Source organism: Lissotriton helveticus, chromosome 3_1, assembly GCF_964261635.1.
Source record: "Lissotriton helveticus chromosome 3_1, aLisHel1.1, whole genome shotgun sequence".
NCBI lineage: Eukaryota > Metazoa > Chordata > Amphibia > Caudata > Salamandridae > Lissotriton > Lissotriton helveticus.
This window is the reverse complement of record NC_136061.1, coordinates 1,479,343,380-1,479,369,589: the sequence shown is the minus strand read 5'-3', so window position 1 is coordinate 1,479,369,589 and position 26,210 is coordinate 1,479,343,380. Positions and strand designations below refer to the sequence as shown.

The 26,210-nt window shown below is 46.5% G+C and overlaps 1 protein-coding gene across 1 annotated transcript in view; it reads left to right on the top strand.

The window, feature by feature from the left end:
- Window positions 1-26,210, top strand: part of LOC144823527 (40-kDa huntingtin-associated protein-like) — an 884,224-nt gene that overhangs the window by 654,303 nt on the left and 203,711 nt on the right. Inside the window, exon 9 of the mRNA XM_078682113.1 lies at window positions 20,543-20,624. Coding sequence (XP_078538239.1) covers window positions 20,543-20,624 — 82 coding nt within the window. The remainder of the gene's footprint in view (window positions 1-20,542; window positions 20,625-26,210) is intronic.

Below are 26,210 nucleotides of genomic sequence, written 5' to 3'. Positions count from 1 at the left end.
TAGGGTTTAGGGTAGTGTATGTGTAGTGTAGGGTAGTGTTTTAGGGTTTAGGGTAGTGTAGTAGTGTATGTGTAGTGTAGGGGGTAGTGTTATAGGGTTTAGGGTAGTGTTGTAGTGTATGTGTAGTGTAGGGGGAAGTGTTATAGGGTTAAGGGTAGTGTTGTAGTGTAAGTGAAGTGTAGGGTAGTGTTTTAGGGTTAAGGGTAGTGTTGTAGTGCATGTGTAGTGTAGGGGTATTGTTTTAGGGTTTAGGGTAGTGTTGTAGTGTATGTGTAGTTAAGGGTAGTGTTTTAGGGTTAAGGGTAGTGTTGTAGTGTATGTGTAGTGTAGGGGGTAGTGTTTTAGGGTTTAGGGCAGTGTTGTAGTGTAAGTGTAGTGTAGGGTAGTGTTTTAGGGTTTAGGGTAGTGTAGTGTATGTGTAGTGTAGGGTAGGGTTTAGGGTAGTGTAGTAGTGTATGTGTAGTGTAGGGGGTAGTGTTATAGGGTTTAGGGTAGTGTTGTAGTGTACGTGTAGTGTAGGGTAGTGTATTAGGTATTAGGGTAGTGTTGTAGTGTATGTGTAGTGTAGGGGGTAGTGTTTTAGGGTTTGGGGTAGTGTTGTAGTGTACGTGTAGTGTAGGGTAGTGTTGTAGTGTATGTGTAGTGTAGGGTAGTGTTTTAGGGTTTAGGGTAGTGTTGTAGTGTACGTGTAGTGTAGGGTAGTGTTTTATGGTAGTGTTGTAGTGTAAGTGTAGGGTAGTGTTTTAGGGTTTAGGGTAGTGTTGTAGTGTATGTGTAGTGTAGGGTAGTGTTTTAGGGTTAAGGGTAGTGTTGTAGTGTATGTGTAGTGTAGGGGGTAGTGTTTTAGGGTTTAGGGTAGTGTTGTAGTGTATGGGTAGTGTAGGGGTAGTGTTTTAGGGTTCAGGGTAGTGTAGTGTACTTGTAGTGTAGGGTAGTGTTTTAGGGTTTAGGGTAGTGTAGTGTATGTGTAGTGTAGGGGGTAGTGCTATAGGGTAGTGTTGTAGTGTATGTGTAGTGTAGGGGGAAGTGTTTTAGGGTTTAGGGTAGTGTACGTGTAGTGTAGGGTAGTGTATTAGGGTTTAGGGTAGTGTTGTAGTGTATGTGTAGTGTAGGGGGAAGTGTTAGGGTTTAGGGTAGTGTTGTAGTGTATGTGTAGTGTAGGGTAGTGTATTAGGTATTAGGGTAGTGTTGTACTGTATGTGTAGTGTAGGGGGTAGTGTTTTAGGGTTTAGGGTAGTGTTGTAGTGTACGTGTAGTGTAGGGTAGTGTTGTAGTGTAGGGTAGTGTTTTAGGGTTTAGGGTAGTGTACGTGTAGTGTAGGGTAGTGTTTTATGGTAGTGTTGTAGTGTAAGTGTAGTGTAGGGTAGTGTTTTAGGGTTGTAGGAGAGTAGGGTCTGCTATCCTATGGTCACCCCAAATTTTTGCTTTTTGCTTCACTGGTTTTCGACTACTGAGGCTGTGGGCCTGCTAATCAGACCCCCAGCCTGCTGTTCTCTCTCTAAATTATTAATACATGTGCTATAGGTACATACCACAATTGGAAATGGACTCCTTGTCAGCCCATGTACCATGCACTATAGGTGCTCAGGGCATAGGTGCCACCAAGGCCTACCAGGGGCTGCAGCATATCTTTTGCCACCCCTGGCTGGTTCTTAAATTGACACAACTGGCTGATCACTCAGCTGGGGCAAGGTGGTGTAATCACCCCTTGCTTAGGTATAGTATCCCTATATCTAAACCTATATCTGGACACATATAAACCTGTGAGCCACTCCTATGGAAGGCCTCATCAATCCTGGAGGCAGAGTGCGTGGTTTAATGTGAGATGGAGCTCTAGCATGAGCTGAGCCTGTCTGCAGCTGTCGGGAACAACTCCCTAAGCTGTTTCAGGATAATGCCATACCATATACTATTAAGTGCATTATAATCCTCGCGGTTATATAGCAACTTTGGTTTGGCTTTATCAAAACATGTCGTGTAAGGTGTCATACGATTTGGAATACTATCCCCTCGCCAGTTCTGGCGACGGGGATAGCATTCCACCCCTCTAGAGGGAGAAGACATGTTACTTTGCTGAAATGCGGTTAATTTTAAAAGAGCCTCACATCCACAAAATGGATGCTTCTGCCACAGACACAGGTCTGACCCCCTGCAGCTGACCGAAACTCAGCCAAGGGGGCCTGGACGAAGGGTTTCCTGTCGCAGGGCGGTGTTACACCCCCTCAGACAGGAGATAGTGGATTGTAGCAGGGAGGTTTGAAAGAAACCAGACAGTGCCTGGGGAGCACAAGGCTGCCCCTTGCATAATCCGGCCAAACCGGTTCTGGGGCACTCCAGCCCCCGTCCCAGCGCGGCCAGGATCAAAGGAAGGGGGTGTAACCACCCACTTCCTGGGTCCCACCCATAGGAGGGGACCTAGCAGGTAATCCAGCCCCCCAGATTCAAATAAGAGTGGGAGCAGTGCCAATGCACTTCAGATTATCCTGATGAAACATAAGAAACGAAACTCTGGACCCTTCGACATCCTACTCAACGTAGAAGACTGAAGAATCTCCCTTGTGGTCAAGGAGTGACCACCCTGTGCAAACAGGCACCATCCAGCCTTCGACGTCTGCTTTGTTGCAGTTCCCGCCGGAACTCTACGACAGAGATCGACGAGATCAAGCTTGCCTGCCTTCCAACAGCCCGATCCACAGTCCCTGCAGAGCTGAGACCCGTGGAGGCGACCGGAAGCGTGGGGCACGCCATCTTGAATTGACCACGAGACGCTGACCGTGCAGCCCACGAGTGACCCTCGAAGCTGTGCACCGGGGTTTGAGAAGCCCCAACCCTGAGCCACTCTTGCACCGAAGTTCAGCCCCCCACACTCGACGAGTGCTGCGTGGGGCCCTTCTGCTCCATTTGGCACAACGCGTTGGTCCGGTCACTTGCCAGCCGGCTTGTGGCCCCTGTACCGACGAAACTTGAAATTCGACCTGCGATTCTGGTTGCTCCAGATTTGCTAAAGAACAAAAGTACCTGTCAGTCGGATAACGCCGAGGTGCTCAGAAATCGCGCTGGAAAAAGGAAAGCACAGGAAAATACACACAACAACCCGATAGATCAAAAACACATTGACTATCAACAATTACTGGTTTAAGTCCTATCAGACCACCCAAATGGCGGAGCCTCGTCATGTAGGACACTCAGGCCATGGTTAGTCTGCAAACGCCCAGATGTCTATTGGCAATGCATGACTGAGTCATGGTCTGGATACCGCAAATGTTAATGCAAAGGTGGTACTGATAGGTGCAGTGCAAAAGAATATATACAAATAGTGCAGTGGCTAAAATGGCTGTCAAGGCAAACAAAGACCTTTATTAGTGCTTGCCTGGACGTCAGATTAAAAATAGTGTAATGACAGTGTAAAATAATCACTGTCCAGCTTGCTTGGTGGAAAACAAAAATAATAAGGCCAACATGTTTCTGCCTTACTGTGTAAGTTCACTGGCATTCATCAGGGCCAAGCTTACAAAAATGCTACTGCAGATTACACTACCAAATGTGTAGAAATGAAAAAGTAACAAATTAGATCAAAATACCATATTGTAGGTAAACTAAGAGTGGTCGACCACGACCATCCTACCACATCTTCTCGAGTTGCTCAGTGGATGCGATTGGTCTTCCCTATAATAAAAGAGTCAAAAGAAAACCATATACAAATTGAATAAACACATGGTGCCTGGTGAAACATAGACAGTCTAGATTATTTGAATATGCCCAAGGCACCGCGTATTAATACTGTGCATAACCAGCAATCATTCCAGCAACCTCAGCCAGATCAATCACTGACTTATGATGATCCTTCTAGTGGTGCGAGAAATACCGTCACCAAACAGTGCTACTGTATAAAATTTCAAGAACAAAAAAATATAAATAACACTTACCCATCAATATGTGGGAAGTAAGCCTCACCTCACCCGGCAACTGCTCGGAAAGATAAGGCCCCGCTCTAGACATGTAAATGAAGACAGTTCCTTGGTCAGATCACTGTCAAACCTACAATACACTGTACTGTCTACATAACCCAATAATTTTCTGAATTGCCCACAAGTAGGATCTCACCATGAAAGACCAGATGACCGCATTTAGGCGAATCATTTGTAATGTAACCTCAATGCATATTACCCAATATTGATTCCAATCAAGTTGCTTAGTTCTATACCTATACTGATCAAATGTACAGTATCTGTATCTACATTTAACAATTTCGCTGTAATCAACACGAAAAACGGTGGGTAAATAAGGAGGAGGCAAAGGGTAAAACCCTCATCCCAACTAGCATAGTCTAAAGTCAGGAAGTCAAAACGCCTACACGGCCAGACACAAAGTACACGCTAGACCACCACACCATCTAACCCTCACAGTCCCAACTCACCTGTCCGTCGGTACCTCACGGCGGGTTCACGAGCCGAAGGGGAGGCACCGACGGACTGGTTGGGGCCAGTTATATACTGGCGCTAGTGGGTTGATGATTCACAGCTGGTGCAAGTCCCGCTGTAACAGCGCCTGTGCGCTTCTGAGACGCTACCCGGCGCATGCGCCTCCACGGCAAAAGCGATGGCGCGCATGCGTGGCTAGCTGTCCCCCCGACGATGCGAACGCCACCCTAATCGCGCGTATAAGGAGGGCGCATGCGCATTACAGTGCGCTCGTCAGGCTCTCTCGCGGCACCCGTTTAGGCTGTTCTGACCGCATCTAATCTTTAGGGTCAACGAGGCGCATGCGCACCTGGAGAACACCTGCATGGCACTTGCAGGCTTCTCAAGCGCCGCCTCGTTCTACCAGATGTAATGAGAAAGTATTTGCAACAATACGTGTGCAGTCACTGCTGCCTCAACTGCTAATCAAGCCGACTGAACAAGAGAGAGGGGTATCGATCAATACGAGGAACTCACTAATATGAGACCCATGCATCCCAAGTCGGACGCCTGCGATGGAAGGGCGCTACTATGTGCATGCGCTAGTTATGTACGCCCCTGTCGCTACACCCAAGTGTGTTGATAAGTGTAAGACATCTACCTTAATGCAAATAAATGCGCCCCTCGGGGTAGGTGTTCCCAGGACCTATACCAGACTAAACAAAGCAGGCTGGAGCCCTCCCCAGAGAGTCAAGGATGTACGTCATTAGAGGCTGAGGACTGCTTAGCAGAAGCCTGCCTGGGCTAGTGTAAATGCCCAAAACGAGTCAGACAACACCCGGTGTAATATTGGAGTCTATTAAGACCTAGACTGGAAAAGTAATTATACATCCCCCCCAGGCAGACTCCCTTCCTATAATGCTAGTGGAGAAGGCTGCATATGGCAGCAAGCCACTTTAAGGGTCTGAGTAGCCGCTAAGATCACAGCACCTGGAGGTACGCGTTCAGTCCCCACCATAGGGACGGAGGAGTATCGTCATGGCAAATGGTGCACACGCAGGTTGAAGGGCACGGGGAGTGTGTTCAGATAGAGAGCCACGGAATGTTGTCGTTCAGTCCAATCACATCAGTTTTTAATTTGAAAATCCAACGCTGCTCTTTAACAAATAAAAAGTGCGAAACATCAGCGATGTGTGGTGGGATGTACGGCTGTTCAAGAACCACCCAAGCCAGATCCTCTGCTTTGTGTTTAGCCTCTAGAAAATGATTTGTGAGGCCCGTAGATTGTTTCTTGCAGCGGATCGTACTTTTGTGTTCGCTGATTCGAGCCTTGATGGCTCTTGTTGTGTGACCCACATATTGCTTCTTACATGGGCACGTGATCAAGTAGATGAGTTTGTCTGAGTTACAGTTCGTGTGTTTTATGAGCCTCCAGGGTCTCGTGGTCCCGATGTCGACCGTTAAGGTCTTGCGTGTCTGTGGACAGGCCGCACAATTGCCACATGGATAATGGCCTTGTACTGGAACGGTATTCCAGAGGGTGTTGGTACCCTGTTTCAGTTCTCTCCGTGGTCTAGTGTGGACCAAACTGTCCCGAATTGATGGTCCTCTCTTAAATGCAAATAAAGGTCGGGGTATAGTACCCGCCCCTGAGTTCAAAATCTTCCAATGTCTGAGTATCGTCTTCTTCACCACATTGGAGGATGTGGTGAAAGTCTGTACCATGGTCATTCGGTCTCTGGTACTATCAGACCTCTTATGTTGTAGAAGAGCCTCCCGGTTATTGTTGAAAGCTCTCTTGTGAGCTCTGCGTACCAGCTGATTCTCACGCAATGATTGCGGATGGAACTCTTTATTATCTTTCCAGAGTTTCCATCCGCAATCATTGCGTGAGAATCTGCCTGTCGGCCAATTCCTCAGGGTCAGAAGGAATTGCTCTTCGAACACTTTATATGAGCACCATGCCGCGGAACTAGCATCTAATCTAAGAGATCGGCACTACCCGAATCAGACACGCAAGACCTTAACGGTCGACATCGGGACCACGAGACCCTGGAGGCTCATAAAACACACGAACTGTAACTCAGACAAACTCATCTACTTGATCACGTGCCCATGTAAGAAGCAATATGTGGGTCACACAACGAGAGCCATCAAGGCTCGAATCAGCGAACACAAAAGTACGATCCGCTGCAAGAAACAATCTACGGGCCTCACAAATCATTTTCTAGAGGCTAAACACAAAGCAGAGGATCTGGCTTGGGTGGTTCTTGAACAGCCGTACATCCCACCACACATCGCTGATGTTTCGCACTTTTTATTTGTTAAAGAGCAGCGTTGGATTTTCAAATTAAAAACTGATGTGATTGGACTGAACGACAACATTCCGTGGCTCTCTATCTGAACACACTCCCCGTGCCCTTCAACCTGCGTGTGCACCATTTGCCATGACGATACTCCTCCGTCCCTATGGTGGGGACTGAACGCGTACCTCCAGGTGCTGTGATCTTAGCGGCTACTCAGACCCTTAAAGTGGCTTGCTGCCATATGCAGCCTTCTCCACTAGCATTATAGGAAGGGAGTCTGCCTGGGGGGGATGTATAATTACTTTTCCAGTCTAGGTCTTAATAGACTCCAATATTACACCGGGTGTTGTCTGACTCGTTTTGGGCATTTACACTAGCCCAGGCAGGCTTCTGGTAAGCAGTCCTCAGCCTCTAATGACGTACATCCTTGACTCTCTGGGGAGGGCTCCAGCCTGCTTTGTTTAGTCTGGTATAGGTCCTGGGAACACCTACCCCGAGGGGCGCATTTATTTGCATTAAGGTAGATGTCTTACACTTATCAACACACTTGGGTGTAGCGACAGGGGCGTACATAACTAGCGCATGCACATAGTAGCGCCCTTCCATCGCAGGCGTCCGACTTGGGATGCATGGGTCTCATATTAGTGAGTTCCTCGTATTGATCGATACCCCTCTCTCTTGTTCAGTCGGCTTGATTAGCAGTTGAGGCAGCAGTGACTGCACACGTATTGTTGCAAATACTTTCTCATTACATCTGGTAGAACGAGGCGGCGCTTGAGAAGCCTGCAAGTGCCATGCAGGTGTTCTCCAGGTGCGCATGCGCCTCGTTGACCCTAAAGATTAGATGCGGTCAGAACAGCCTAAACGGGTGCCGCGAGAGAGCCTGACGAGCGCACTGTAATGCGCATGCGCCCTCCTTATACGCGCGATTAGGGTGGCGTTCGCATCGTCGGGGGGGACAGCTAGCCACGCATGCGCGCCATCGCTTTTGCCGTGGAGGCGCATGCGCCGGGTAGCGTCTCAGAAGCGCACAGGCGCTGTTACAGCGGGACTTGCACCAGCTGTGAATCATCAACCCACTAGCGCCAGTATATAACTGGCCCCAACCAGTCCGTCGGTGCCTCCCCTTCGGCTCGTGAACCCGCCGTGAGGTACCGACGGACAGGTGAGTTGGGACTGTGAGGGTTAGATGGTGTGGTGGTCTAGCGTGTACTTTGTGTCTGGCCGTGTAGTCGTTTTGACTTCCTGACTTTAGACTATGCTAGTTGGGATGAGGGTTTTACCCTTTGCCTCCTCCTTATTTACCCACCGTTTTTCGTGTTGATTACAGCGAAATTGTTAAATGTAGATACAGATACTGTACATTTGATCAGTATAGGTATAGAACTAAGCAACTTGATTGGAATCAATATTGGGTAATATGCATTGAGGTTACATTACAAATGATTCGCCTAAATGCGGTCATCTGGTCTTTCATGGTGAGATCCTACTTGTGGGCAATTCAGAAAATTATTGGGTTATGTAGACAGTACAGTGTATTGTAGGTTTGACAGTGATCTGACCAAGGAACTGTCTTCATTTACATGTCTAGAGCGGGGCCTTATCTTTCCGAGCAGTTGCCGGGTGAGGTGAGGCTTACTTCCCACATATTGATGGGTAAGTGTTATTTATATTTTTTTGTTCTTGAAATTTTATACAGTAGCACTGTTTGGTGACGGTATTTCTCGCACCACTAGAAGGATCATCATAAGTCAGTGATTGATCTGGCTGAGGTTGCTGGAATGATTGCTGGTTATGCACAGTATTAATACGCGGTGCCTTGGGCATATTCAAATAATCTAGACTGTCTATGTTTCACCAGGCACCACGTGTTTATTCAATTTGTATATGGTTTTCTTTTGACTCTTTTATTATAGGGAAGACCAATCGCATCCACTGAGCAACTCGAGAAGATGTGGTAGGATGGTCGTGGTCGACCACCCTTAGTTTACCTAGTCAAAGTCAAAAAGTTTTTATTTGTATAGGTACTCAACAGAGGACCACAAATTTACAACAGTTTACCTACAATATGGTGTTTTGATCTAATTTGTTACTTTTTCATTTCTACACATTTGGTAGTGTAATCTGCAGTAGCATTTTTGTAAGCTTGGCCCTGATGAATGCCAGTGAACTTACACAGTACGGCAGAAACATGTTGGCCTTATTATTTTTGTTTTCCACCAAGCAAGCTGGACAGTGATTATTTTACACTGTCATTACACTATTTTTAATCTGACGTCCAGGCAAGCACTAATAAAGGTCTTTGTTTGCCTTGACAGCCATTTTAGCCACTGCACTATTTGTATATATTCTTTTGCACTGCACCTATCAGTACCACCTTTACATTAACATTTGCGGTATCCAGACCATGACTCAGTCATGCATTGCCAATAGACATCTGGGCGTTTGCAGACTAACCATGGCCTGAGTGTCCTACATGACGAGGCTCTGCCATTTGGGTGGTCTGATAGGACTTAAACCAGTAATTGTTGATAGTCAATGTGTTTTTGATCTATCTGGTTGTTGTGTGTATTTTCCTGTGCTTTCCTTTTTCCAGCGCGATTTCTGAGCACCTCGGCGTTATCCGACTGACAGGTACTTTTGTTCTTTAGGTTGTCACACAGGGGGTATTTACCTGTTAGGTCGTTAAACTTTCCCTCGGACCCTCCTTCACCAATTTGTTGTATTGCTCCAGATTTGCACCAGCTCCCCTGAAAAGGAGCCCCCACTCTGACCCTCCTGGTTCGAGTGAGAAGCAATCTCCCGGTTTCGCGTGGATTGCTTTTGCCAAGTGTTGTTTGCTCCAATCTTGAAGCCGACAGCGCCGACGGCGAGAGCCTACGTGGGACAGATCGTGACCCGCTCCTGGACGTCGCAGATGCCCCAGAGCCCACGTGGCAGCGGAGAGAAGCTCCTCGACAACCACCTGATTGCGCCCGACATTGCCTGGTTCCGTCCTGGTTCCACCCTGGTCACTGCTGAGTGACCCAGACTCTGTCCCCTCTGCTTTCAGGTACTTTTCAACTTGAGTCCACCCTTGGACTCCACCGGACACTTCTCTTTCACCTCGCCTGCAGCCCTTTCAGCTCCAAGCACCAAGAACCAGCGTGACGAAACCCGACTCAACTTCGACCCTGTGCACCCACTTCCTGTGGGTGAGGTAACATTGCAACGCCGGTGTCCCCACACTGGTACACACCTCTAGGGTCTGTGTCTTAAGTTTTGTTCCTCTAGGTTCAGCGGAAGTGTCCTTAATCTCTAACTTTGTAACTTTTTACGCACCATTGACTTTACATTGATGCAAGCCGCACTTTACGTGCTGCACCTGAATCCCGCGGGCTTTTCCTGACTTCAGCATTGCTAGTCCTGACTGCTCCCAGCGATTCCCTAGGCCCTAGGCCTAACCACTAATCGATTGGTATCTCTTATACCATTTTTTTAGTATATGGTTTGAGTGGCCCCTAGGCCTCATCCAAAATTGTGCAACTTTGTATGTTATACTGTGCTTTTGATTTAACGCTTGTGCCCCTTCATTCATAAAGAATACTGGGGATTGTTTTTAGTAATAAATACATATATTTTTATAATATATACTTGTGTGGTGTCCTTTCATTTGGTATTACAGGATTGTATGTGGTAAAACAGCTCGCTTAACACGACCTCTTAAGTTAAGCCTTTAGGCTGCTTAGTCCATGCTACCCCTAGGATAGCTTGTCTAATAAGGTTGACTTACAACCAGACACCATAAGGGTTGTTTGGACTGATACAGGGTGGTTCCAGAATTGGAAACATCATATATCAGGCCAACTTCTCACATTGGTGAGCAGCGGTGCGGATTTGAGCTTGCTGTTGTTTTACCATTGCAATCTTTTTATCAAATTGGAAGATCACATCAAGTACCTCTAGGTACATATAAATCAAAAGCTTAGCATATTAAGTTCTACTGAACTTAGTAGTTGCAGAGTAAAGGGATTAGCACACCCTGACTACAACTCACTAGTAAGGTACAGTAGGGAAACACTTAGTGTAGGTAGGTGCATCACTTACACCACACTAGAGTCATGTCTGACACAGGAAAGGCCTCAGGGTCTGGTTCTGTGACAGTTGACCTTACCAAGGCAACTTCCAGCTATGACAAGCTAACCCACAAAGACTTGGTTACCTTGTGCATCTCAAGAGGGTTAAAAAGGGGCAGAAGTCCCACCAGTCCTTCCCTGATAGCCATTCTAGAACAGGATGACTTAGAAAATGCGAATGCAGTTCCCTTAGAGTCAGGAGATGGAGTGAACCCCCCTGTAACTGATACCACTCCAGCGGAGGAAGAAGAAGAGGAGGAAGAGGAGGAGGATGGTTCAGACTTAGATGAACCTGAAGATCAGGATCAAGGGGTTAACCAGGTTGTAGTTGCCAGGCTTAACCAGGCCAACTTAAACCTACTGGGAAATGGAGAGGGCCAGCACCTCCCCAGGTCCCACCAGAGCATTCTCCCAGGCAACAGAAGAGTGAGATCTCCATCAGGGGACTCTCATATTTCTAGTGCCTCCAGAGAATCTCAGAGAGGCATGACTGCCTCACAAAAGATAGAGCATAAGGCCAGGATGAGAGCTGTCAAACTCCAAATAGAGAGGGAGGAGGTAGCCCTGGCTCAAGCTAGACTTGCCTTGGCAAGAGAGCAGAAATTGTGTGGCTTAGATGCCACTGGTGGCAGCATATTTCCTAGAGAAAAAGACAGGAGCTATGATAATAGAAACCTGACAAAAATTGTGGCCCCCTACAAGGAAGGGGATGACATCCACAAATGGATGACTGCTCTTGAGAGAGCCTGCATGGTACAGCAGGTTCCTCAGGATCAGTGGGCTGCAATTTTATGGTACTCCTTTTCAGAGAAAGGGAGGGACAGGCTCCTCACAGTTAGACCTGAGGATGCCAAAAACTACTCTGTCCTGAAGAGTGCTCTTATTGAAGGGTTTGGCCTAACCACTGAGCAATACAGGTTGTTGTTCAGAGACACCCAAAAAGCACAGACTCAGGACTGGACTGATTTTGTGGATTGTGCCACTAAGGCTCTGGAGGGTTGGTTGCAGGGAAGTAAAGTTTCAGACTATACAGGATTGTACAATCTTATCATGAGAGAACAGATCCTTAATAACTGTACAAACCAGCTGTTGCATCAATACCTTATTGACTCTGATCTGACCTCTCCCCAAGAATTGGGAAAGAAGGCAGACAAATGGGTCAGAACAAGGATTAAGCAGAAACCCCAGAACCAAAGTGGTGACCAGAAGAAAACAGACCAGAAGGGTGGGAATCAGAAAGATAAAGAAAAGGACCAGAAGTCTTCAGGCCCCCAAACTAATAATAAGGAGGGTGGTCCCCAAAATGGAAATGGGAACAAGAAAAAGAAGAATAATGGCCCAAAGAAACCTTGGTGTAATAACTGCAAATCAGTTTCACACTGGGGCAGTGAATGCACCAAGACCAATCCAGTCCCCACCACTGTAGCTCCTAAAGCACCTGCACCCCCTAGTTCAGTAAGCAGTGGTGTAACACAGCCAAAGGGTGTAGTAGGGTTAACCCTGGGTACTGAAGTGGGATCTGGCCTAGTCAGAATCCCTACTCAGGCAGTTCTCCTATATGATGTGGACCTAGCTTTGTCCACTACAGTGAGTCCCAGTAACCTGGGCAAATATAGGCAGACACCTTTAATCAATGAGAAACTGGCTCAGGCCTACAGGGACACATGTGCCAGTGTCACAATGGTGACACCTGACTTTGTGGACCCTGGACAGATTGTACTAGGTGAAAGTTACCTAGTGACCAATGCCAGCAACTCCACTACTTCCCATAGTGTGGCAGTTGTGAACTTCTCCTGGGGAGGGGTAGATGGCCTAAAGAAAGTTGTTGTGAGTGCAGACCTCCCAGTAGACTGTCTGTTAGGCAATGATCTTGAAAGCTCAGTTTGGTCAGAAGTGGAGTACAGGACTCATGCAGAAATGCTAGGGATTTCAGCTCATGTCCTTGCAGTGACAAGGTCTCAGGCTAAGAAGTGCCTTCCTGAACCAGTGGTGGATCTGGAAACAATAGACCAACCACAACCCAAGAGAAGGAGCAAGAGAGGAAAGGCTGAGCCTTCCACCTTGCCCCAGGTTGAGGATCAAGTTTCACAGGAAACTGATTCTGCAGTCCAAGAGGAGACTGTTTCTGAGGAACTTGAACCTGACCAGGTTGAGTTTCTGGAGACAGGGGGACCCTCAAGGGCAGACCTGAGGCAGGCTCAATTAGATTGCCCTTCACTTGAACCCCTCAGACAGCAGGCTGCTGCTGAGGCTGCAGGGGATGCCCAAGGTACCCATACTGTGTATTGGGATGATGGACTCCTTTACTCAGAGGCTAGAGATCCCAAGCCTGGTACAGCCAGGAGGTTGGTCATACCTCTGAAGTTTAGGGGGTTCCTTCTTACCTTGGCCCATGATATCCCCCTTGCAGGACACTTAGGCCAGAACAAAACGTGGGACAGGCTTGTTTCACACTTTCACTGGCCTCATATGTCAGAAAATGTCAAGGAGTTTTGTCGCTCCTGTGTCACTTGCCAAGCCAGTGGTAAGTCAGGTGGCACAACAAAGGCCCCCCTAATACCACTACCTGTGGTGGGGGTACCCTTTGAACGTGTTGGAATAGACATTGTGGGTCCCATGGATCCTCAAACAGCATCTGGGAACAGATTTATACTGGTGGTAGTGGATCATGCCACCAGGTACCCAGAAGCAATTCCCCTGAGGACCACCACAGCACCTGTGGTGGCAAAAGCCCTCATTGCAGTTTTCTCAAGAGTGGGCTTCCCAAAGGAGGTATTATCAGACAGAGGTACCAACTTCATGTCTAGTTATCTAAAAGCAATGTGGAAGGAATGTGGAGTAAACTACAAGTTTACCACACCCTATCACCCACAGTGCAATGGGCTTGTGGAGAGATTCAACAAGACCCTCAAGGGAATGATAAAAGGATTACCAGAGAAGCTTAGGCGGAAATGGGACATTCTTTTACCCTGCTTGCTCTTTGCTTACAGAGAGGTCCCACAGAAGGGGGTTGGCTACAGCCCTTTTGAACTTTTGTTTGGCCACCCTGTGAGGGGTCCACTATGTTTGGTGAAGGAAGGATGGGAGTTACCTCTCAAAAAGCCTAAGCTAGATGTAGTGGACTATGTACTTGGTCTCCGCTCCAGGATGGCTGAGTATATGGAAAGAGCATCCAAAAACCTGGAGGCCAGTCAAGAATTGCAGAAAGCTTGGCATGACCAAAAGGCTGTTCTGGTTGAGTTCCAGCCAGGGCAGAAGGTGTGGGTGTTGGAGCCAGTGGCCCCAGCAGCACTCCAGGACAAATGGACTGGACCCTACCCTATCATTGAGAAAAAGGGAGAAGTCACCTACTTGGTTGACTTTGGAACCCCTAGGAGCCCCCACAGGGTGCTCCATGTGAATCGTTTGAAAGCATTTGTGGACAGGGAGGACATGAGCTTGCTCATGGCCACAGATGGGGAACAGGAGGAAGAGAGTGACCCTCTCCCAGACCTGCTTTCTCAGAACCCTGATGATGGTTCAGTTGATGGAGTAGCCTTGGCAGGCAGCCTCACTGACCAGCAACAGATGGACTGCAGACAGGTTTTGCAAGCCCACAGACACTTGTTTTCACTCACACCCAGCCAGACAAACTGGTGCACCCATGAGGTGGACACTGGTGACAGTCTGCCTGTCAAGAATAAGATCTACAGGCAACCTGACCATGTCAGGGATTGTATCAAGGCTGAGGTGCAAAAGATGTTGGAGCTTGGAGTGATTGAGCCATCAGAGAGCCCATGGGCCAGCCCAGTAGTCCTGGTGCCAAAACCTCATACCCAAGATGGAAAGAGAGAAATGAGGTTTTGTGTGGACTACAGAGGCCTCAATGCTGTCACTAGGACAGATGCACATCCCATTCCAAGAGCAGATGAGCTCATTGACAGATTGGCTTCTGCCAAGTTTCTGAGCACATTTGATTTGACAGCTGGCTACTGGCAAATCAGACTAGCTGAGGAGTCAAAAGCCAAGACAGCATTCTCTACCCCCAGTGGACATTATCAGTTTGTGGTGATGCCCTTTGGTTTGAAGAATGCACCTGCCACCTTCCAAAGGTTGGTGAATCAAGTCCTTGCTGGGTTGGACGACTTTTGTGCAGCATATCTAGATGATATTGCTGTCTTTAGCTCCACCTGGGAGGATCACCTGATCCACCTGAAGAAGGTTCTGGAGGCCCTGCAAAAGGCAGGCCTGACCATCAAGGCTACTAAGTGCCAGATAGGGCAGAGTAAGGTTGTGTACCTGGGCCACCTAGTAGGTGGGGGTCAGGTTCAACCACTGGAGAGCAAAATCCAGACCATACAGGACTGGGCTCCGCCAGTTACCCAGACACAAGTCAGAGCCTTCTTGGGCCTGACTGGGTATTACAGAAAGTTTGTGAAAAACTATGGGTCTATTGTGACACCATTAAATGACTTGACATCCAAGAAGATGCCAAAAAAGGTTCAGTGGACAGTTAGCTGTCAGAAGGCATTTGATGACCTGAAGAAGGCCATGTGCTCTGCACCTATCCTGAAGAGTCCTGACTACTCCAAACAGTTCATTGTACAGACAGATGCTTCTGAGTTGGGGGTGGGAGCTGTGCTCTCACAACTTAATCAAGATGGTCAAGACCAGCCCATTGCTTTTATTAGCAGGAGGCTGACCCCCAGGGAGAAACGTTGGTCAGCCATTGAGAGGGAGGCCTTTGGTGTGGTTTGGGCCCTGAAGAAGTTGAGGTCCTACTTGTTTGGAACTCACTTCCTAGTTCAGACAGACCATAAGCCCCTCTTGTGGCTAAATCAGATGAAGGGTGAAAATCCCAAACTGCTCAGGTGGTCCATTTCCCTACAGGGGATGGACTTTACAGTGGAGCACCGTCCAGGGACTGACCATGGTAATGCAGATGGTCTCTCCAGGTACTTCCACTTAGAACATGAAGACTTATCTGGTCAAGGTTAGTTTAATGTCCCTGCGTTTGGGGGGGGGGGTTGTGTAGGAGAGTAGGGTCTGCTATCCTATGGTCACCCCAAATTTTTGCTTTTTGCTTCACTGGTTTTCGACTACTGAGGCTGTGGGCCTGCTAATCAGACCCCCAGCCTGCTGTTCTCTCTCTAAATTATTAATACATGTGCTATAGGTACATACCACAATTGGAAATGGACTCCTTGTCAGCCCCTGTACCATGCACTATAGGTGCTCAGGGCATAGGTGCCACCAAGGCCTACCAGGGGCTGCAGCATATCTTTTGCCACCCCTGGCTGGTTCTTAAATTGACACAACTGGCTGATCACTCAGCTGGGGCAAGGTGGTGTAATCACCCCTTGCTTAGGTATAGTATCCCTATATCTAAACCTATATCTGGACACATATAAACCTGTGAGCCACTCCTATGGAAGGCCTCATCAATCCTGGAGGCAGAGTGCGTGGTTTAATGTGAGATGGAGCTCTAGCATGAGCTGAGCCTGTCTGCAGCTGTCGGGAACAACTCCCTAAGCTGTTTCAGGATAATTCCATACCATATACTATTAAGTGCATTATAATCCTCGCGGTTATATAGCAACTTTGGTTTGGCTTTATCAAAACATGTCGTGTAAGGTGTCATACGATTTGGAATACTATCCCCTCGCCAGTTCTGGCGACGGGGATAGCATTCCACCCCTCTAGAGGGAGAAGACATGTTACTTTGCTGAAATGCGGTTAATTTTAAAAGAGCCTCACATCCACAAAATGGATGCTTCTGCCACAGACACAGGTCTGACCCCCTGCAGCTGACCGAAACTCAGCCAAGGGGGCCTGGACAAAGGGTTTCCTGTCGCAGGGCGGTGTTACACCCCCTCAGACAGGAGATAGTGGATTGTAGCAGGGAGGTTTGAAAGAAACCAGACAGTGCCTGGGGAGCACAAGGCTGCCCCTTGCATAATCCGGCCAAACAGGTTCTGGGGCACTCCAGCCCCCGTCCCAGCGCGGCCAGGATCAAAGGAAGGGGGTGTAACCACCCACTTCCTGGGTCCCACCCATAGGAGGGAACCTAGCAGGTAATCCAGCCCCCCAGATTCGAATAAGAGTGGGAGCAGTGCCAATGCACTTCAGATTATCCTGATGAAACATAAGAAACGAAACTCTGGACCCTTCGACATCCTACTCAACGTAGAAGACTGAAGAATCTCCCTTGTGGTCAAGGAGTGACCACCCTGTGCAAACAGGCACCATCCAGCCTTCGACGTCTGCTTTGTTGCAGTTCCCGCCGGAACTCGAGCGACAGAGATCGACGAGATCAAGCTTGCCTGCCTTCCAACAGCCCGATCCACAGTACCTGCAGAGCTGAGACCCGTGGAGGCGTCCGGAAGCGTGGGGCACGCCATCTTGAATTGACCACGAGACGCTGACCGTGCTGCCCACGAGTGACCCTCGAAGCTGTGCACCGGGGTTTGAGAAGCCCCTACCCTGAGCCACTCTTGCACCGAAGTTCAGCCCTCCACACTCGACGAGTGCTGCGTGGGGCCCTTCTGCTCCATTTGGCTCAACGCGTTGGTCCGGTCACTTGCCAGCCGGCTTGTGGCCCCTGTACCGACGAAACTTGAAATTCGACCTGCGATTCTGGTTGCTCCAGATTTGCACCAGCTCCCCTGAAAAGGAGCCCCCACTCTGACCCTCCTGGTTCGAGTGAGAAGCAATCTCCCGGTTTCGCGTGGATTGCTTTTGCCAAGTGTTGTTTGCTCCAATCTTGAAGCCGACAGCGCCGACGGCGAGAGCCTACGTGGGACAGATCGTGACCCGCTCCTGGACGTCGCAGATGCCCCAGAGCCCACGTGGCAGCGGAGAGAAGCTCCTCGACAACCACCTGATTGCGCCCGACATTGCCTGGTTCCGTCCTGGTTCCACCCTGGTCACTGCTGAGTGACCCAGACTCTGTCCCCTCTGCTTTCAGGTACTTTTCAACTTGAGTCCACCCTTGGACTCCACCGGACACTTCTCTTTCACCTCGCCTGCAGCCCTTTCAGCTCCAAGCACCAAGAACCAGCGTGACGAAACCCGACTCAACTTCGACCCTGTGCACCCACTTCCTGTGGGTGAGGTAACATTGCAACGCCGGTGTCCCCACACTGGTACACACCTCTAGGGTCTGTGTCTTAAGTTTTGTTCCTCTAGGTTCAGCGGAAGTGTCCTTAATCTCTAACTTTGTAACTTTTTACGCACCATTGACTTTACATTGATGCAAGCCGCACTTTACGTGCTGCACCCGAATCCCGCGGGCTTTTCCCGACTTCAGCATTGCTAGTCCTGACTGCTCCCAGCGATTCCCTAGGCCCTAGGCCTAACCACTAATCGATTGGTATCTCTTATACCATTTTTTTAGTATATGGTTTGAGTGGCCCCTAGGCCTCATCCAAAATTGTGCAACTTTGTATGTTATACTGTGCTTTTGATTTAACGCTTGTGCCCCTTCATTCATAAAGAATACTGGGGATTGTTTTTAGTAATAAATACATATATTTTTATAATATATACTTGTGTGGTGTCCTTTCATTTGGTATTACAGGATTGTATGTGGTAAAACAGCTCGCTTAACACGACCTCTTAAGTTAAGCCTTTAGGCTGCTTAGTCCATGCTACCCCTAGGATAGCTTGTCTAATAAGGTTGACTTACAACCAGACACCATAAGGGTTGTTTGGACTGATACAGGGTGGTTCCAGAATTGGAAACATCATATATCAGGCCAACTTCTCACAAGGGTAGTGTTGTAGTGTACGTGTAGGGTAGTGTTGTAGTGTATGTGTAGTGTAGGGTAGTTTTTTAGGGTTTAGGGTAGTGTAGTAGTGTATGTGTAGTGTAGGGGAAGTGTTTTAGGGTTAAGGGCAGTGTTGTAGTATATGTGTAGTGTAGGGGGTAGTGTTTTAGGGTTTAGGATAGTGTTGTAGTGTAGGGTAGTGTTTTAGGGTTAAGGGTAGTGTTGTAGTGTATGTGTAGTGTAGGGGTAGTGTTTTAGGGTTTAGGGTAGTGTTGTAGTGTATGTGTAGTGTAGGGTAGTGTTTTAGGGTTAAGGGTAGTGTTGTAGTGTAAGTGTAGTGTAGGGGGTAGTGTTTTAGGGTTTAGGGTAGTGTTGTAGTGTCTGTGTAGGGTAGTGTTTTAGGGTTTAGGGTAGTGTAGTAGTGTATGTGTAGTGTAGGGTTTTAGGGTTAAGGGTAGTGTTGTAGTGTATGTGTAGTGTAGGGGGTAGTGTTTTAGGGTTTAGGGTAGTGTTGTAGTGTATGTGTAGTGTAGGGTTTTAGGGTTAAGGGTAGTGTTGTAGTGTATGTGTAGTGTATGTGTAGTGTAGGGGGTAGTGTTTTAGGGTTTAGGGTAGTGTTGTAGTGTATGTGTAGTAAGGGGTTACTTACCCACCCAAATCCCCTATTTCCCTAGCATCACGTCGCAGAGGTTAGGTTACAAATTAAACATTTGTTAAATAAAGACTTTGAACGCGTATGCGAAGTAAAAACAACGTAGAAAAAGCATGCTATGTAAAGGCATGCTAAGTAACATCATACAACCAGTTGTATGCCCTTTTCGTTAACCCGCCATACATCACGCACTATTCAGACAAGGTGGCTCTGCAGACTTGAGCCTCCTTCTTTCCGAAGGTAGTGACTCCCTTTCATGTTAGTCAGAGCTTCATCCTTTTGCATTTCTTTCCTCTGCCTCACCCCTCTAGGGAGAAGGAGAGACTTCACCGGGTGGATCGGAAAAAGATCTCAGCTTCTACATCAATCATACCAGAGAACACTGGTAGACCGTTAGCTATGTATCTGGTTCACTGGAGCAAAGAAAGGCAAGGCTGTGCAGACACAGATCTTCTCGCACTGGATCGCTCTCTGTATTAGGATCTGCTACACGCTGGCTGAAAAGCAGCTCCTTAAGGGCTTGCGAGCTTATTCTCCCAGGGACAAGGTTTACATACGTAATCTGCAAGAGTTCATATTCATTTAAACAGCAACTTCTTTCAGTTAGATAGGAATGCTCTGGAACATTTTTTCCCACCCTCCCATCCTCCCTTTTGTGATTGTGTTATGACATTTGTTATGTGCTCCAACCTTTGACATTCACATGTCTTTTGGGGTGTAAAATACCGATGGAGCTGTATCCAGTGGCATACTTGACACCTTACATGACGGTCAACACGTCACTTCCAGTGAAGCTGTGAGACTACGCTGTTGATGCAGTGTGCCGCTTCATGATGCCAGTAGAGGTGAGTGCTATGAAAAAAATTCAGATTTGGTTGGGCAACTGAGAAAGTTGGTTAATTTACGTAGTGTTCAACGGTAATTAAATACATCTGAAAGAATGTTATAACGGTAAGTAAAGTGGTCTTCTTGGCCTGTAAACATCAGACAAGACACAAAGACTTCATCATAAATATTTCAGTAGAAGATGGTTTACTTTTCTAACACCAGTCCTCGAATATTTGGATAAAGTATATTTTTGGCTAGCAGAGAGAGAGAGAGATAGAGCACATACAAAAATGCTTATTCATATGCAAAGTGGAAGCTGACTAGAATTCTGTACATGACAGTGTTCCATATTTTCACGTCCCCAGAATCATTCAGGAACACACTGTCTTGCCAATAAATATAATTTTAAATATTTCAGTCTTTATTGACAGTCTTTTTGTATCAAAAGTATTTGTTTCTGAATGCTGATTGTGCGAATTGTGTATTACTCTAGCCGCCACCTCAGAAATTGTTGCCCGAACATGCACAGACACTGGAGAAGTATGACTGGGAAGCTTTTGATAGTCATAGCCACGGTAAGAATGTACTTCTGCTCTCATTTGTTGAACAATTAACACAATTCTTGCAAATGTGAATTGATTCATGTTGCTTGTCTCAGCTGTCACCTAACACAGGTTAAGGGCAACCACTTAAAGTGTTCTGAGGATCTTGGTTTAATTTAATAATACCACAATCTGGTGTAATTTAATAATATTGCAATTAGAAGTATCGGGTCTGTATCAAAAGCTGAGTCATGCAGGTTAGTTTTTTAATCATTTTATTTATAGAAATGTAACATATCATCAAAAGCCAATTGAAGTCGTTTACAGTATAACCTTCATTTAGTGCATTTTTAGCAAAAGGCATAGCATGTTTTGTTGGGCATAGCTTCACATTCCACAAAAATAAACTGCATGCCACATTTGATACATTTCAGTGATAAGGCAGCGAGAAACCAAAATATTCTACTATAGCGTCCTCAATACTTAGGCATTTTGTATATCAGTGTACTCTGCGAAAAATGTCTTGGTCAGTTAGCTGAGGTTTCGGAGGTAGGGTCTAGAGAGATTACATAGGCCTGTGGCAAACCCAAGATGTCCTTTGGCTGAGCAGCCGAGGTGTCTATTTCAGCATACATCTCAAGTTCTATTTTAGAGTAGGAGAGAGCTTTTACTCAGTTTTCATGAGTTGGCGCACCGCCTCACCTCCAGTGTCTCACCTCTTACCTTATAGCAAGCAATAACAGCAGAGGAGTTCATTTTCTCACAGAGTTGGGGGTGGCGTGGTGTGCATCACCCAATCCAATAACACCATCAGGCAATCTATCCAGACCCCATGATTCATCTGTGAAAATGAACTTATCACTTAACACCAGTATCCTTGAATGGTAGCCTCTGGTGCCCCTCAGCGGTTACATTTTAAATCTTTCCTGACACCTTATCTCCTCATACTCATAGAGGTTTGTAAAAATATTTGGAGGAATCTAAAGTATATAACACAGAGCTTACTGTATGATGAGTGCATGCTGGTTTGTGTGCAGCAGAATCACCAATCCTTTTCCAAGAGCCAGGCATTCAACTCACTGTTCCATTCATCTCTAGAGGTAGGTAGGATAATTGGGGTGTGTTTGTGCATGGAGTTGCAAAGGAGTGTTATGAAGCACTTTGTCGTGCTAGTAGTGACCCATTCATTCTAGAGTTTTGAAAATGGGGTATCCTAGAGGGCATAAAAAATAATTTTTACACGCTACTCACACAGTAATACAGGAAGACATTTAAGGACATAAAGTGCCTTTCCCTATGTATATCGTCTGTTTCGCTAACCTAAGATATTTTCATTGGGTGGTTACTTTCTTCTCATTGGTCAGGGACAATTTGGGGGGGGTTAACTAGAGACAGTGAATTGAAATATATCAAATTCAGACCAGCTTTTGTTTGATCCCATGCCTGTGTGGTGGAAGCTGTCATATTTATAGTCATTAAATGACGTTTATAGTTTCAGCATTTTAACGTCGGAAGGCGTGTAAGGGGCCTCATTGTCTTTTTCAACTGCTACATGCAGCATATACGGCGGTGGATGAAACTGGTAATATGGGAACTGGGCTTGAGCAGATAAATAATATAGTTTGAGTTCTGGGGATGCAAAACTGCCCTGATGATAAGGGAGAGTTAGTGTTTCTCACTTGGGTCTAGGCTGCACGCCAGACCAAACCAGCTTTATCATTAGTGATCTGAGAGTCTTGAAAAATGACTTGGTGAAGGGTAGAGGGATGTTATTAAAATATTAAAGCAATTACGGCAGGGTATTTTGTTAACGGTATAAGTCCTGCCATTGACTGCGGGAATATGGACCATCTTTTAACCTGATTCTGCTGTTTGGCAAGGGTGAGACCATAGTTTTAATTGAAGACTGTCTTTATCAAGACGGATCCACACACCTAGGTATTCAACTCAATTTTAATACCACTTAAGGGGATGTAGGGCATGAACGACTGGAAATTACGGTTAAGGTGGGATAGTAATGATTTGCTCCAATTTAAAGTATATATTGATGTATAATCGTACAGAGACTTTTTTGGGGTTAATTCATATATAGTGTCATAACATTCTCATAGAGCGAAACGAGAATCTTTTGTAAAGTAAATACAAGGTGATATTGCCTGAGCTTAGCAGTTAGTGGTTCAAGAGCTATTACAAATAATATATAGAAAAGGGTGTAGCCCTGCCTGGTGTCCCAGAATATCAATATGCGTGAAGAGACCACACCATTCATTTTGAGACGTGCCAGCGAGTCGGAGTACAGCATCCTATTCCAGTTCATGAAAGATGTAAGCAAGCCCATTATACTAACTATGGTAAAGGCCTCATACAATCTATGGCAAATACTACAGACTATTCTAAGGCACTGCTTTTGTATATATAATTACCGTGGGACTCCCGCCTCGGCGACGGGGAATGATTCAGGCTTGTGAATCTATGAAAGATACCAATACTGGATAACCGTAGTTACAGGTAAGTAACTTGTTTTCTTACCCTTGATGTCTCGGGGCCCAATCTACTATGGATGCTACTCAACTGGGCCAAGTATTCCTTCTACACTTGACTTTCAGTGGTAACTGTGATCGAACAGTCAAGGCTCTTTCGTAAAGGATGTAGGAACAGGTCAGTAAACACGGCTCATACCTAAAAGTGTTGACAGTACACACAATAAATCAATTTTGCAGCCAAATACTTGCTTTCATAAGAAAAGGTAGTGTTGTATTTCTAGCCCTACACATACTAAGGAATGCGACATTCTGAAGCAATAACACAATTTCCCCTAATGTCGGGGGGTAGTAGTTGTCAGGCAGATCCCTGTAACACCCTCCTTAGTGTAACAAGTCCAGGATTATTTCCCATTCACTAGCAGCCACATCAGGGAATGCAAACTATCGGGCATACTCAATAGTTCCCTTTTGACTCTTCAGGCTTTCAGCAGTGGCGGCTGGTGAAATTTGAAAATGGTGCAGCGTGAACTTTCCAGATGTGCAAGCAATAAGTGAATGAAACTAAAACCTAACTAAATATGTATCTCAAAAATATTATTTGATACTGGTCCCTTTGCCTACCTAATGTACAAAGGAATAGCTCCAATCAAAACAGTTCTTTTGGAACTAAGGTATTAAAGATTTGATTGTGGTAATCGTTTAGTTGTCCTGTATTGTACCTTTTATAGATTCACATGCTTGAATCTTCCTTGTCGTCATGGTGGGAGTCGCACACTAACAGTAAAAATAGCAGTACTAAATCAGATCTCCATTGAAAAACAACAGTTTTTGTATTAACTTCTTAACATCATTTAAAAGCATACAGTCAGAACAGAGACCCTAAAGTATCTATCCCCTGCAGAGCCACCATACCTCAGATTTCTTACCGCACATCGGGTGGTAGGGAGTCTCCCTGAGCTCTGCTCGGTGACTGTGTTTTCTTCATTGAGCCTTTGACCTCCAACTTTCATCTTATTATACAACATTTAAGGTACTCTTGGACTATGTCTTTGCCTGTTTTTCAAGCAAAATGCCAGAGCCTAAAAAAGGGATGTCTAGGGCCTGTTGGACCTGTGGGCAGTGGAGACTTATCTTGAAGATCCCCACAGAGAGTCTGTATTGCCTCTACCCTGATCTTAAACCCAGGAAATGCAAATATTGCCGCACTTTTTCAGCCAAAACCCTCAAAGATAGGGAAGGTAGGCTGTTCCTCTGTCTCCAGAAGAAGAAGGCTACTTCAGACTCAGGATCTGAACCTGAGGAGAAAGCCCATTCCTCTTCCAAGAAGAGAAAGGAATGCAAGTCCTCTTTTCACCATAAGGACTTTAAAGGATCCAAGTCTCAACAAAAGGAAAAACCTGAGGGGAAAGCCTGCAAAAAACTCCATGCTGACCTTTTATGTCTGGTTCACTGCCTGCTTCTGCTCCCCAGATCCCTTTCAAAGACTATTCACCTAGCCTGTCTAATCATCGAAGATTCAGTAGTCTACAGAGAAAACAGACGTTTCTGCACCGTCAACGACAGCCAAGACAGTGAAGACGTCGACAGCAGCACCGTTATCAGGCACACAGCTGGCACTGATTGCATCATCACCATCGACAAGGCCATCCCTGTCGACTAAAGTTTCTCTGTTAACCATCGATCTGTGAACGGCACTGTTTACTACTGTCCCGCCGATGAAGGTCGCCAACACTGCATTGTCAATGTTGCGGACTGCTATATCAATGCACCGCCTGCAAGTCTGTTGACGAAGGGGAAAACCAGTCTACTGCACCCACCAAAGCAGTTGCAGGACTTCTCAGAAATATCACCTTTACCTCCAGTTCGTCCCTGGACTTCCAAGAGGATGAGTATGAGGGCTTATTTGGTCCAGCTTATAGTCCCTCCCAGGTAAGATGAAGATGATGATACAAGAATCCACCTTCTTACTTTTCAGGTGATTATTCATTCGCAGCTAGAGATCCTTCCCCCATGCAGCGCCTTGACTCCTTCGAGGAGCATTACCCCTTTGACGAACGAAAGGAGGAATACCATTGCCTCTGGTAACCCTCTGGTAATGTTCTGTTTCTTTAATATCAGACCTATGACACAGAATAGTCGACTATTATAGGCACTTTCCTGACACTAATATTGCTTAACGGTCTCCGCCTCCTCAAGAGGCTCCTATTGTTACCGTTGCGGCCAAAGTACTCCGAAGTCCATAAAGGAAAAGGTATTAACTCCACCTCTCATCATCACTGTGGACACCCAGTGTACTGTTTACCAGGAAACGGAGAAAGGTGAGATCCATAATGGTGTGGGCTCTTTTGATGAATGGGATGATTATATAGCCCTCATGCCGCCATCTCCCACTCCACCATCTGCAAATTGACCACACGCAGATATTTGTGTTTTTCATGATCTATTAGAACGTGCCTCCAAGCGATTTGATCTACCTACGCTAGTCAATAAGGCTGATTGTTTCCTCTCTGATTTCAATACAGGCACTTAGCGTAACATTAGAGCAATTCCCATAGATGATTTTGTGTGGCTGGAGGGCCTCAAACTCACGTGAACACCAGAATCTATACCAGCTGTTGTACCAAAGCTAGATCAAAAGTATAAGGCTCCTGAGAACTCTCCCACATGTCTTATTGAGCATCTGAGGCCGGATTTGGTCATTATGCAGGCAGCACAGCAGCAAGCCAAAATCTATCCTCTCAATGTACGGCTCCACCGTATAAAGAAGAACGCCGTCTTGATAGCATCGGAAAAATGGTTTTCTGCTATAGCAGCCACCGCCATTAGTGCCTCCAATGCCATGGCCATCTTAGGGAGATATGACCAACAGATAAGGTCGAACATATCTTCTGTGCTGGAATATCTCCCGGAAACTAAGAAGGAGACTAAAGACATTTCTATCTGAAGGTGACAAGGCCTCGTCTGAGCTCATAGAGGTTGCCATGGATGTGCTGCCCACCGCATTTCAGCAGATGGCAGGAGTAGCAGTGCTATGCCAACAGGGATGGTTGAGGGCTTCCATCTGGAAGTGCAAGCCAAGGTACTCGATATGCCCTTTGATGGTGGACGTCTTTTTGACAAGCACATAGATAATGTG